Here is a 13,943-nt window from a genome sequence, read left to right on the forward strand (position 1 = left end):
AGCATATTAATGGCCAGAAAAAAACCAAAAACCTGGTGATTCTGAGCCAGGGGAATTTTCCCTTTATCTGTAATTTCAAATGCTGTTAGGTATAGGTTTGTTCCCCAGATAGCCATTTTTACATGGTTAGCTTTGTAAGGTAGAGACAGTGTAAATGTACTACAAGTGCAATAATGAATAGGCCCTCTGAAAAATGGAAGAATTAGAATAATTAAAAATGTTATGATCTGAAAAGTACGGCATTGTTATCTAAAGTGCTTCAATATACAGATGCTTCTATTTTTATAGCTTGCCTAATTACTTGCTCATCATCTGGCATGGTTGAAGCTGTCAGGAAAAACCATCCTAATGCCATGAGCCCCATAGGGCATGGCTGTTTTTTCAGATTGCTGTTTCTGCTTGCTTACATAAATCCAGAGTGACATGAGCTTTGTGGAGGTGGCTTATCAGTAACCAGTTCCCAAATGCTGAGCAAGCTAAGCTGTCCTGCAGTTGAGTTGAACCTCCCCCGAGGTCTGTCACTGGCAGCCTGGTGCCCAGCAGATCTGGGCCCCCAGCCTCACCCCATCATCTATTCACCTGCAAAGAAGGTGAACACGCTTTCCTCTTCACTTCTCCTGGGCTTTAAGCATTGTGGAATCCCTGGATGTGTAGGTTGGGCTACTTCTCTCTTAATAATCTAAAAATGTGTGGCTGGTCCAGGCTTGCTGTTTGGGCTCCCTCAAAAGCGGGGAAGAAAAGGTACCTCCAGAAGGTACTACATCTCTAAGGCTTTGGCACCTGTTCTAAACTTAAGATGAGTTGTCTTCTGCCGATCTTCCTCTTTTTTATTGGCTGTAAAAAGTGTATAGACTCAGATTAAATGTTTACACTTAAGGTGATTAACGTTAAGCAACATGAATTCTATCTTTATCATCTAATTTCAAGCTACAGCTTCTCCTTCAATTACCTACAAGAAGAACATAGTGTGTCCTATCCAAATTTTAAATACACTGTAATGAGAGCTATATATTTGCTATATTTGTGGTTTCATTTACCTACTGCTATTCAGTTTTTAGAATTATTTGTTTGTAGCAGGAGAGAAATGAGGATATTAATGTTTCTGAACATACTAGTACATACATCTTTGGCGTTTTTGAAACACACAACTTCATGCTGCTTTTCTAAGCAAGACTCATTCGTTTTTTTTTTCCCAGTGCAGATAGTTTTGCAGTGTTTTATGTGGTAAGAAATGTTGCACTGAGTTCAGGAGGATACTGTGGCAGTGTAAAAGCAACAAGATATTGACCAGATGAAGGGTTAGACCCAAATGATGCACTTCTCCTTAAAGACAGACTGCCCTAGAGCACTACTTTCTGGAAAATGGTTTTACTTTGGTTTGAATGGTGCTACTTGACTTAAGTTGTTCCTCAAATAAGACCAAATTTTCACTGTTTCCCCCTGGCTTCAAATACCAAAAAAATAATTTTCTAGTTATTATGCAATAAGTAATGCAAAGAAAAAATATGTGAATCCATCAGTTTCATTTTAAGTTTCCTTAGGTGGAAACAAATCTAATTCCTACTTACTCCGTATGCCCAGAGTGTAACTTACAGCTTTGTAATCTATGCTACCAAATAGAAAACAGGACTTTCAGGCTCCTCAAATCTTTCTCTGGAAGCAGCACCACACACAACACCCCTTGGACTGCTTCTTGCAGGGGGCAGTTCTGCAAAGTGTCTCTTAAATTGCAGGGACAGAGGGCAACACTATGTATCATGGAAATGGTAGACTTGGTTCTACACAGAAACCAATCCAAAACCTTCCATAGCTCGTGTGAAATGGCCTAGCAAGCTACAGACATGGAACTCACTTTTTAATTTCCTTCTGCATCAACACTAAGAAGCTTCATGGTAGGTTTCTGAAACTGTTCAGATAAAAACTTCCCAAAGCCACTCTTCTCCCACAGATACTGGAATAGTTTGACACATCCCCTGCAACTGAGGGGACTTATCCACACGGGGAAAGCAGCATGCAAGAAGCTGAAGAGGTGATTTATTGCAAACTGCCTCCTCTGATCTAGCTTCTGCGTGGATGCTGAGTGCACTATTGCTGGGAGGGTGCTTCCCTACCTCCCCAGACATGACACCTCTCCCTGTGCTCACCCAGAGGATGAGGTCCCTCCAAGTGTGTGTGTCCAGCTGTCTACAAAGCTGATACCTGGAGAGCTGGTACATGCCAGAGCTGCACTCCTAGTGAAGTCTCCAGCAGCAGCTACTTCAACACAAGAGCAGTGCAGATGGGGAGATGCCAAGGGCAAGGAGAGCCTCTTCTGTCCTCTGTGGTTTCTAACTGGGTGAAGAGGTCCCTTATTGTCAGATCGGACTCAATCACCTGCCAGTTCTTACTCTGCATTTCCTTTTCCAAATCTATGATAAGGAATAGTGTTGCTACTCCCTTGCTGAGCACCTGACAAAATGTTCCTTCTTAGGGGGCTTCTAGATGAGTGGGAAAGTAAGAAAGCTGTTGTGGACTACGTGAGAACAGTCTTGCTGGGTTGGAGAACACAAAAGATGAAAACATTTCTAGATCTTTCAAATTTTAATTCTTTTTTCATTCTCTGAACTGTGGATTAAGCCCACACAGTCCCTAATTAATCATCAAGTCCACAGAAATTCTGCAAGTCTCTTTAAGCTATTTTCCTACTATCACTTAAAAGGCCAAAAAGCTGTTTTGAGACTTGAACCCTCTCTACAACTAAACTTCTCCTCTGCACACTTTCCCTCCTCAGGGCAGCATGACTCTGCCCTTTTGCCTGCTAGGTGTAATCCCTGCTCCGTACTATTCCCAGCTACTACTGGATACTCTTTAAGACAGTGCTGGTTGGGCAGGTCAAAATCACAACAAGGAATGGGTTAAAATTTAACAGGTCTTGCCTCATAGATAAACAGAACAACTAAAATATTCTGAGAAGGCAGCTATCCCTTTCAGCAGCTTTATCCATGCTGAAAAAGGGATGGACTCCTCTGAACAATTACAGCAGCCTAAAGCTGATATGCTGTTAACACAGGAGGATGCCTTCACTTCAGATTTTTCGTTGTGCTTGAAATGATAGACTGAAATAGGTTTTTACAACTGGCATCCATCACTATTTCCCCTCTGAATCAAGGTCTCTTGCATCATCTTGCATCATGTGCAGTCCAGAACAGCTGCCCTGAAGGACATCGCTGCTCCTGCACCAGTGCAAATGAAAGAAGACTGATGATGTCCTGATGAACACAGAGGACTGAATTAAATCCTGAGTCCAAGTGCATCTCAGTGAAATTAAACCTGTGAAAGACCAACCCAAGTAGTTGCAGGGTACTTCACCATCACTGGTGAAACAGAATCAAACAGAAGCAGAGTGTGCTAAGTTGTGGCTTGGAGAAGATTTGCTGGCTGGGAACATGCACAGTTGGAACAGTCATATCACCTATTTTAGGCACCAAATGTAGGTTGCGTATGTAAGGAGGCTCTTTATGGCCAGAGCACAGAAGTAGGTGAATCCCTCCCAAAGGTGATTAAGAACATTTAAATTAGGGAATATTTAGGTTCCTAATTTGGATGCTCTGAGTTTCTCTCCAGAGGTGCTTCTCTTCACTGGTTGTGCAGAGAGTGAGGATCCTAATTTTGGAACATGATGCACTTCTAAATTAGGGAGGTAATTACTTAAAAGCTGTGAATTACTCCTCCCTTCCCTTCTCCCCCATTGGCAGCTGAACCTATCATGGCATCAGACTGAGTCCGGATTCTGACTACAGCAGTAGTGGTGGCAACTGTGACACAACTTCATTCATTTATAGAGAAGGAAGCTCTAGACTAGTAGTAATGAAAATAGTGTCATCTGGGATGCTGAAATTCTTGGCTGAGAAATGCTGATATTGAAATCTCTGCATCTGACTGAAAATTTCAAAATCAAAATCTCCGAGTTTCTAAATATATACAGTTACTTTAAGCTTTGATTACTATCACACCATGTGTGCAGAGCATGGGGAAATGATACTATGGATCTGCTGCTCCAGCTGGATCCCTACAAATTTATGGGGCCTGGTCCTTACAAATCTATTGGGCCTGAATTCTTAAAGAGCTGGCTGAAGTCATCACAAAGCCTCTCTCACTGATTTTTGAGTGGTCTTGGGAATCCAGAGAGGTTGCAGCTGACTGGAAGCTGAGGAATATCATCCCAATTTCCAAGAAGGAGGACTGTGGAAACTACAGGTCTATTAGTTTCACTTTAGTACCTAGTAAATTCACAGAAAAGATTATTCTGGGAAGTACTGAAACACAATACCTGAAGGACAAGGCAGTAATTGGTCACAGCCAGCATGGCTTCATGAGGAGAAAAGCCCTGCTTGTCAAACCTGATTTCCTTCTACAGGGTAGAAGGGTAACCCACCAAGCTGCTCTAGGAAAGCCTAGGATGTAACCTTTTTGGACTTCAGCAAAGCTTTTGATACTGTCTCTCACAGTGTCCTTCTGGACAAAGCATCTGGCTCACAGCTGGATAACCCTGTTACATGATGGGTGAGCAACTGGATCAGGGGTCAGGCACTAAGAGTTACAGTGAATGGGGTGACAGGGCTCCATCCTCTGCCCTGCACTCTTCAACAACTTCATTAATGACTTGGACCCAGGACTGGAAGGGATACTAGGTAAGTTTGCTGATGACACTAAACTGGGGAGAGCTATTGACTCCCTCAAGGGCAGAGAGGTCCTGCAGAGAGACCACAACCGTTCAGAGAGCTGGGAAATCACCAACCATATAAAGATTGACAGGGACAAGCTCCGTATTCTGCACCTGGGATGGGGCAACCCTGGTTATGTGCATAGAGTGGGGAATGAGAGGCTGGAGAGCAGCCCTGTGGAAAGGGACCTGGGGGTCCTGGTCCATGGCAGGTTGAACATGAGCCAGCAGTGCCCTGGCAGCCAGGAGGGCCAACCGTGTCCTGGGGGGCATCAGGCACAGCATCACCAGCCGGGCAAGGGAGGGGATTGTCCCACTCTGCTCTGGGGTTCCCTCTCCTTGGATTTTATGTGCAGTTCTGGGTGCCAAAATACAAAAAAGACATTGAGCTGTTAGAGAGTGTCCAAAGAAGGCCCCCGAGGATGGTGAATGGTCTGGAGGGGAAGCTATATGAGGAGTGGCCGAGGCCTCTTGGTTTGTCCAGCCTGGAGAAGAGGAGACTGAGGCGAGACCTCATTGTAACCTTCAACAACCTCATAAGGGGAGGCAGAGGGGCAGGTACCAAACTCTTTAGTCTTGTGATCAGTGACAGGACATGAGGGAGAGCACGAAGCTGAGTGAAGGGAGGCTTAAGCTGGATATCTGGAAAAGGTTCTTCACCCAGAAAGTGGCTGAGCACTGCAACAGGCTCTCCAGGGAAATGGTCACAGCACCGAGCCTGACAGAGTTCAAGAAACTTTTGGACAATGCTCTCAGGCATATGGTGTGATTCTTGGGGTGTCCTGCCCAGGGTCAGGAGCTGGACTTGATGATCCTGATGGGCCCCTTCCAACTCAGAGTGTTCTATGATTCTAAGATTCTACTGTCTGCTTGTTCCATGGCCACTGTCTTACAAGAGTATCCAATTGTGCAGAGAGAAACCTCAGTCAGGCCGAGGAGTCTAAAAGTAGGTACATCATCAGCATGATGTGATAATGAAACAAATGACATTTGCATATATTAAGTGTCTGTTCAGGTCCTGCATGACACTTCCTATCTTAAAAAGGATTGTACTTCTAAGCCTCCATAATTCCTGTAACAGCTTCTGCTGTTTTGAGGGTTAAACCATGATCCCATATCTTTTGGGTAACTAAGGGTTAAAGGCTCCTGTCTTCACACACAGTGTGGTTTCTTAACTTCTCTACAAGATGGGAACATACTTTATAAAAAGCTTGATTGAGGAAGGAACAAAACTACAATTTCAAGATGCTTTTAAAAGGTAATGGATTTCAGATGCCGTCCTATGAATTCTCTAGTATATTTGATTTTTGAATGTTTAATTTGCTAAGGGAACTGCTTCTTCCCTGGCATGAAAACACAATTATTAAAGCTCATTTCATTATTTCAAGACTGATAGCACAATTTGGGTCATTGTTTAACACTCCATCACTATGAAAACAATGAAATTCTCTAATGATTAATAGGATTTGTTACTTTAAATAATCATGCTGAACCTTATTTGCCCGACTTAGGCTTGTCACTTCCATATGAATAATGTATCCCTAGCTGTGCATCCAGCTTGGGAAAGTTGCTACTCATCCATAGACTGTCCTCTTTAACTGCTATGGGGACAAATATTCTGCAACATGGAGCCCACAGCTGTGTATCGCATCTCATCCCTTCCGGCTCCTATGAAAGGCATCCTCAGAGAGATTTCCTCCTGCACTTTTCTGATGAATTTTTAGGGTATTTTGTTCTTCATACTTGTATAGAATGGAAACAAATTCTATGGTAAGTCTGAAAAGGCACCAGGAGGACATTGTTACCTAACAGGGACAGTATCCTGCTGAGCTTTGGCCACGAATGAGTCCTTTCTGGCTGAGCCCACACAGCAGGAGAGAAATCTATAAGTGGACAGTGAAGCCTGAAAACAGCTCACAGCCCCTTCTGGGGATAACCCTTCCTCTTTCCTTTCCTCCTGTGCCCACATTCTCCACTTCAAGCTACAAGGAGTTTTAAATGGTCATAAAGCTAAAAACAACCCCTGCACAGAGACTTCTGTATGGTACAAAGAGCAAAGAACTCTCTCATGAGGACTACTCCTGTTTCTCTTGTGCCCACCTCCCCTCGCCTCTGGCACTGCCAGGTCCTGGCGGTGCCTGTGATGAACCCCCATGTGCTGAAGCTTTTGCTAACAGGCAGAAACTCACAGTGAAGCCCAGCTGCCCAACAAATATTGCAGCTGCTCTGCTGTACACACACACAGCACTGCCATACCACTGTCTTCATGTATGTTATCACCTTCTCATTAAATAACAGCAGGATTGGTTTCAGATGGAAAGATTTTGACTCAAAAGGATTTTCTGCTGCCCCAGAGGGACCCAAACAGATGACATTCCTTACAGAAAGTGCTGAAGCCCAATGACGAGCTGTCCTCGTTTGATGTGGTTCTTACCACTCACATCAACACTTACATGGACACAAGTGAGAGGAAAGAAATGGCAGTGGTTTGTAGAGACTGCTCCCCCTGAATTTCAGCCACAGGGAAGTGCAGAGGTCATCCATCTATATATCAAAAAGCCAGCCTCTTTCCATGTTTTTATTCCCAGTGAAGGAATAACAGAAATGAAGACAGTTGACAAACTGCTGCTCAGCTATTTTCTTCATCATAAATTCATACAAGCAGATGTAACAGATAGGAAAAAAACAGAAACACATACATGTTCTGATGTGAAGGCAACCAGTCTGGGAATAGCTGCCATTCCTTTTTCTTTAACTTCTGGGAACATCTTGAAACGTGCAATCAACATAGCATACATGTTAGATATGGCACCACCTGGAGTCCACAGTAATATACTGTTACTTTTTCTATTCATTGTAATATCATTTCAGAACAAACAAGTCTTGCTATAGTTCTTCTAACTGTAATGCAAATGTCTCTGCTTCGTGGCAGAAACACAGATTCTTCTCCCTGATATTCCTCACAGCTGGGCTGTGTAGTAACAGGATCTACCACACACAAATAGCAACTTACGCAAAAAGTACCACTGCAGAAAATGACTGGGGCTTCCTTTCACCCTCACTCTAGCTACCATCTTTCCTTCAGTCCCCAGTCTTAGCTTTCCATATACCATCAACACATAATCCCCACTCTATTCCACCTCCTAAGCAGATGCCCCCACAAGGCAACTTCCTAAGGGATTGCCGAGTGCCACCTAATTTGTGCTCTCCTCTCCTAAATCAGGGTGGTGTTTCATTCCCCAGCTTTGAGCAAACCCACCCACTGAGACCCAACAGCCACTATCTTCTGGATAACTGGAGTGGGAGGAGGGAAGAGAAAGGGAAAAGGGTCATTCTAACAAATACTTTTCATTTTAATTGTCCTCTGATGGGAACAAGGGGAAAAGGTTAAATGTCCCTAACACTTGCCTTAAAACCACTGGCATACATTGACTTAAAATAGCCATTTCAAGATGGATATTTTACCCAATTCAAGATGGGTATCAGATCGACAGCTCTGCAGTGGTCTGTTTTTCCTTTCTGAGATTTTTACAAGCAGTCTCTGTGTCTACAGTGGAACAATGTTTGGCTTTACATTACTGCTGCATGAGCACTTTGGGAATATAATGCAGTACCTGAGGCAGAGGCTGAGAACTTTTACACTTTTATGCACAAAAACACGGACAGACGTATACATGAAATCCATCAGGTTTATCCTGTGTGTGTATATATATACACACACAGAGATTGATTACATATTGATGTTTATGCACACATATTTATATAAAGCAAAGGTTTTAAACGAACAAGTCAAAATGCTGCTTGCCACTAAGGTAGGGTTCAACTATTGCAACATTCATCCATCTAAAAACGGAGTGAAGAGCACAAGATGTGCACCTCCAGAGGATAGCTCAGCTCATCCTATGGCAGCTGTTTGTGCTAGGTGGGACTTGCCCTGCAGATGCAGCTGCCCCTCTCCCTCAAATATATGGGAGCTGCTGTAACTAGCCCAGGATAGACACCCAATGCTTGGACAGCCAAAGTGAGATAAGATAAAATCTACCTTTTGAGAAGATGAAGGAAGCACTCTTGGGTATCTGTGCTGGCAAATTTAACATTGTTTTGACTTTTTAAAGATTTGTCTTAATCTCACTGGAGATAAATATACTGTTCCACAGCCCACACAGGCTGTGCCCTTCATTTCTAATCAGTATCCTAGCTCTGCTCTTGCAGTGAGGTTGCCCTGCTCTGGGCTTTCCCTGACCTCACTGGCCCTCCTGTGAATCCAAGGGAAAACGCCACAGAAGAATGGCATTGCTGGCATACGGGTCAGTACAGATTGGGCTTTTTCTTCCCCTTTCAACTGTCTTGAGAAATATGAATGTATTTCTACACCTCTATTCAGAAATGACAAAACAAGAAATGGAGAGATTAAGAGGAAATGCTCAGGTACCTGTCCCTAAAAAGTGCATGCAACATTGCAAAAATGCATGAAATCATGCAACTGCTGCTATTGATGATTTAGGTGACTGAACCAAGTTGAAGTAATTTGGCCTATCTTGTCCAAAGTCATTGGCTCAGTGTCAAAAGGATCAAGACTTAAATGTTAAGTTTCAATACCAGGCTTTCCTATTAGTATTTATTGCTCAGTAATTTAACCTCAAGTTTATTCAGAAGTCTGCATTCTGCTCTTAATTTTGTAGTTGTGTTCACATCTGCAGGTAATTGCAGGTAACAAAACACATCTATAGAATTTGGAGAAAATAATCAGGCTTTTACGCTTTACATGTATTGATACTGCGTATTTCATTCCAGAGAATGCAGAGAGAAAGAACCTTTTCTTTGCGATAGTAAGGTCTTCAGCTAAAGCCATGACAGATTGGATTGAGAAGACACCACAGAAATTCTTTTGATTATTTCCTAAAAAAGCAGAACCTGCACACTGAGTATTGCTGCCTTGAGAGAGTAAATTAGAAAGATGCACTTTGCACAAACCAGAAATTGCAGAGAAAGAAAGAGTCAGAGGGGGCAGCCCTGCAAATGCCAGCGCAGGTACATGCCTGCCAGAGAGCCTGTCCCCACGCAGGTTTCAGCTTGATGAAGTGAGCCCTGACACACCAGCAACACCCTGGCCCAATGCCAGGCAGCACCTTTCGCAGCCCCAGCAGAGCAAGCAGTTCCTCCTGAGGCATATACCTTTCCTGACTCACACTATCTCTACCTGAGTTTGCCAGACTCCAGCAGATCTGGCATACACACTGAGCCTTTCACCCAGCCTGCTGCCGTGCCCAGCTCTGCCCTCCAGGGCTGGCTGGGCAGCATTACTGTTGCTCTTCTCTCACCCTGTAGGCCCCTGACTAGCCCAGTGGGAAGGTGAGGAACCAAGACCAGCTGTACTGAGTCAGGTCAGGGTTAGTAACCAACCACTGTTCAGTCTCCAGAAGCTTTCACTTTGGTCCTGAGCTCGTGATACACATTTAGATGCCTGGTGTGATGGAGGCCAAGGTTTTCAGGGGGATCTCTGAGCACCACAGCAAAAGCTGTCAGAGCTTTTGCTCTCAGTGCTTTTTAAGTAAGAACTCATCAAAAAGCAATGTCAGTTCTTCTCGTCTATTTCATCTGTGGAAAGGGCCAGAATAAAACTCCCCCACCACTTCCCACATGTGCATTCAGATGTGAGAAGCTGAAGATGATCCTTGCCTGACTTTCATGGCCTCAGAGAGCTGAATGTCCAAGGCTATTATCAGCGAGGCCTTTCCTCTACTCAACAGTGCACTCTTTCTCTCTCCATTAGGTCAACTAACTTCTCTTCCAGAAAGGCTCCTTCTGCAACAGTTAACAGTCTGTTCTCTTTTGACAAGCTACGATATTATACCCAATGTAAATTCTTTCAGAATTTTGCAATTTTGTGAGATAGACAGGCCAAAACTTTTGAGCAATGAAATAACAGAGTAAGAGAAGAAGTGACAAAGCGTATAAACCAAAAGACTAAGTGGAATGATTAAAAAATTAAAAAGTCTTAAGAACGTTTGTCATTGATTTCTCTACACTAACTTTTTTGCCTTATTGACTTGCCCTGAAGGAACCAAGTTTCTAAGCCTTTAAGCACTCAGATTAACTAGCCACCCAAGTACCCCACTGAGCTAAACAGGTCAGCTTCACATGGAAAGCTAACAGCATGCTCTAATGCTGGCAGGGTCTTACTGACTCCACTAAAACTGCTGGAAGGGATGCTACGTCTTTCCCTGTTTGCTCCAATTTCCCCTGCGGTGATGGAGAGCTTTGTTGTGCTTCTTCCCTCCATTATTAATACAATAGTCTTTCTATTTCATGTAATCCATAAAAAGTGGGGGCAAAGCAAAACTGCAAGGCAAATGTCTCCTCTCATTATGTTTTCTATGTGCCATTACAGCTGCTCATCATGCAGTGCAATTTGCTCAAACAGACCCTCATAATCACATCCCTGTGAAATTCATAAACATGCAATACTTTATCTCAAAGAGGCCACTGGTGTTTACTAGCAAGCGTCCTCTCAAACATGCATATTCAATTATATTTACTCTTTAGCTACAGGGGATGTCATATACCACAGTCTGAAAAATAGAGAAAGCTTGAAATATCATGTACCAGGTGAAAATATCCCATCGCCACAGCCCCCTGGCCAGCCAACCATCTCTCTCATTTTCCTTAGTGTGACATATTCCAAAAGTACAAACACTGGAGCAATTTCATAGGTGAACCTGAAACGTAGTAATGTCCATATTTAATACTTTCATCTACAACACCAACACATCTTTTTCCAATATTACATTACATTATAGACACAATATTCTCTATCTTATACTGGATAGATTTCTGTTTCACAATACTTTCCACAGTCTTCCTTCTGATTTGACATCAAATGTCTAGAAGGAGCAATACAAAGAGCACTTGACAATATATTTCCACCCACTCCAGTGAAAAAAATCTTGCCCACCTCTTCCAGGTTCAAGGCTTTGCCCTTTATCCCAGAGACCTGGGTAGAGGCAGCCCTTTGCCTAGCACAAACCCATGAGCATGTCCAGAGGCACCTGTCAGCAGTCCTATTCATAACGACCAGACAGTGTGTGAAGCTAAGCAAGTACACAAAAATGCTTCCTAATCCCAAAGTGAAAAAACCCCACACTTTAAGTTCTGTGTCTCTTTCTTAGAGAGAGCAGTGGCTTTGCCTGCTCTGGTACGGATTGTACATAAGCCCTCTACATGAATGCAACCGTTCACTTAGCACGCCTTTCATTTTACACATTTATGCATGCAAAATGCTAAAATGTATATATTTTTTGTGTGCTTTTGTGAGGTAGCAAAATCAATATCATATCAGTATGATGAAATTTTATAAAAGACAGCCTACAGGACAATGTTGAAAGTCTTTCTGTAAATAACTGTTGTAATAATTTAAAAAGCAGATAATTTTTTCCCCAGCAATTTTAACATACAATTATTCTTTCACTCAGATACAGCAACTAGTATTTTAGAGTATAACAGTGAAACTATATTAAATATCTATATATTAAATAAAAAAATCTTCTACTTACATATTAGTATTTGCTGCTGATGTCAGCCAGTCTGCCGCCAATCCAACCATGTCCAATCCAGTTGAAAGTTGATTAAAATATCTAGGGTGCCCTGCATAAGATGGAAAATGTTATCAAAAGGCTGATGATTCTGAATGAAACTATTAAGTGCTCAACAGTATATTTACCTCCATATTTCTATGGAGAAGGAAGCGCTTTCAAGGTACGAAACAAAGCAAACAGCAGTAAATATATTTCTTGAAAAAGGCAAGATAATTTCTCTTCTTTCTCATTCCAAACTCAGTAAAATCAGAGTAATTACACTCAACGCAGAATAATGAATTCCAACACTCCCTATTATCCTTTCAATATGCCTTGAAAATTAGCACATTTCTGCCTCACAAAAATAGCTGTTTGCTCCCGTTAGTGTGTCACATGTTGTCACGGGCTATGGTTTTGCCTGACTAGGTTTGAAAGGCATGCATGAGACGCCATCTGAAGAGCTTGCCAGGACATATAACATCAGTGATGAATGGCCAATGATTGTAACAGACGGGGCGAAATGAGAAAATGGAGTATTTTGGTGACTGCTTTGCACATGACTCAATGGCTGATGATTGTACGAAGATGGCAGGGAAGGTGGTGGTCCTTGTCATTTCTTCACTGTCAGAGTGCAATTACAAATAGCCTGGCTACTTGCAATTGTGATTTTAATCAAATGCCATGAAAACCAGCACTGCTGCCCCAGCAGAATGATGCACAGGACTATATTCAGCGAGCTGATAGTCGATTCACTTGGTTAATCTAATTGGCCCCCTTTTTTTTTTCTAAAATCCTCCTAGAGATTTTCCTTAAAAACGTGCCTAGAGCCATTAAACACAGGAAGAATTAAAATTCCATTTTTACTAGTTACTTCCCACAAGCTCCTGATAAGTGGCATAATTACTGGTACAAATTATGGATGGTCCACAATTACTTAAATGCCGTCCAACTCAAAGGAAGGCAGCCTCTGCTTGGAAAACACCTGTCCTGACCCTTAGACGATGTTGTGTTATTGCCATCAGAGAAAACAAAAGATAGAGCAAGATGATTGAGGAAATGCAGACCCAGCACTGAGAGAAAACTTATCTTTGGTCTCCTGTGGCCTCTTATCAGGCATAGACACATGGCTGGCAGAGCAGCACGGGGAATTGCTCCCCAGCTCCCACCCTGCAGCACACAAAGGCAGAGTAATCAGGCTGAGCACACAGACCAGAGCTGAGGATATGAGGCAGGGGACACACGTGCAAATTCTACCTCTCTCTGCCCTTAGCCTAAGACCAGCCCCATGCTATTGCTATCCAGCCTGATTGCATTTTGCACTGAGCTTCCTCCTCTCAGTGACAGAAACTCCCACCTTGCCCTTGTCTATGCTGCCAAACACAGGCAGCCAAAGCCCCTGAGCACTGATGAATGATGCTGAGATCCAGCAGAACAAAATGGATCTTGCTCCCTGCTCTTCACACTCTGGAGTGGGGTTGGTGGACCTGAGACACATGTGCACCCCGTCACCACCACAACAGCCTCAGCGATCCTGTTCCAGAGGCTCTGCCTGCAGAGAACTGCACCTCCCCTGACAGAGGGATTTTGACAGAGATTTCCACATTTATAGATTAGGTTCCATATCACAGCTGGATCCCAAATTTCACCTGAAAGTAACAGAAAATTAG

General features: G+C 43.1%; 1 protein-coding gene across 3 annotated transcripts in view; it reads right to left on the reverse strand.

Moving 5' to 3' along the window:
* The window catches only part of GAD2 (glutamate decarboxylase 2), a 39,552-nt gene that overhangs the window by 20,349 nt on the left and 5,260 nt on the right, over positions 1-13,943 (reverse strand). For all 3 annotated transcript variants that reach the window (XM_069006604.1, XM_069006607.1, XM_069006608.1), the window contains 3 exons: positions 12,256-12,346; positions 11,309-11,421; positions 7,402-7,517 (listed from right to left, as the gene is read on the reverse strand). In XM_069006604.1, coding sequence (XP_068862705.1) covers positions 7,402-7,517; positions 11,309-11,421; positions 12,256-12,346 — 320 coding nt within the window. The remainder of the gene's footprint in view (positions 1-7,401; positions 7,518-11,308; positions 11,422-12,255; positions 12,347-13,943) is intronic.

The sequence above is a fragment of the Aphelocoma coerulescens genome, chromosome 2, assembly GCF_041296385.1.
Source record: "Aphelocoma coerulescens isolate FSJ_1873_10779 chromosome 2, UR_Acoe_1.0, whole genome shotgun sequence".
Taxonomy (NCBI): Eukaryota; Metazoa; Chordata; class Aves; order Passeriformes; family Corvidae; genus Aphelocoma; species Aphelocoma coerulescens.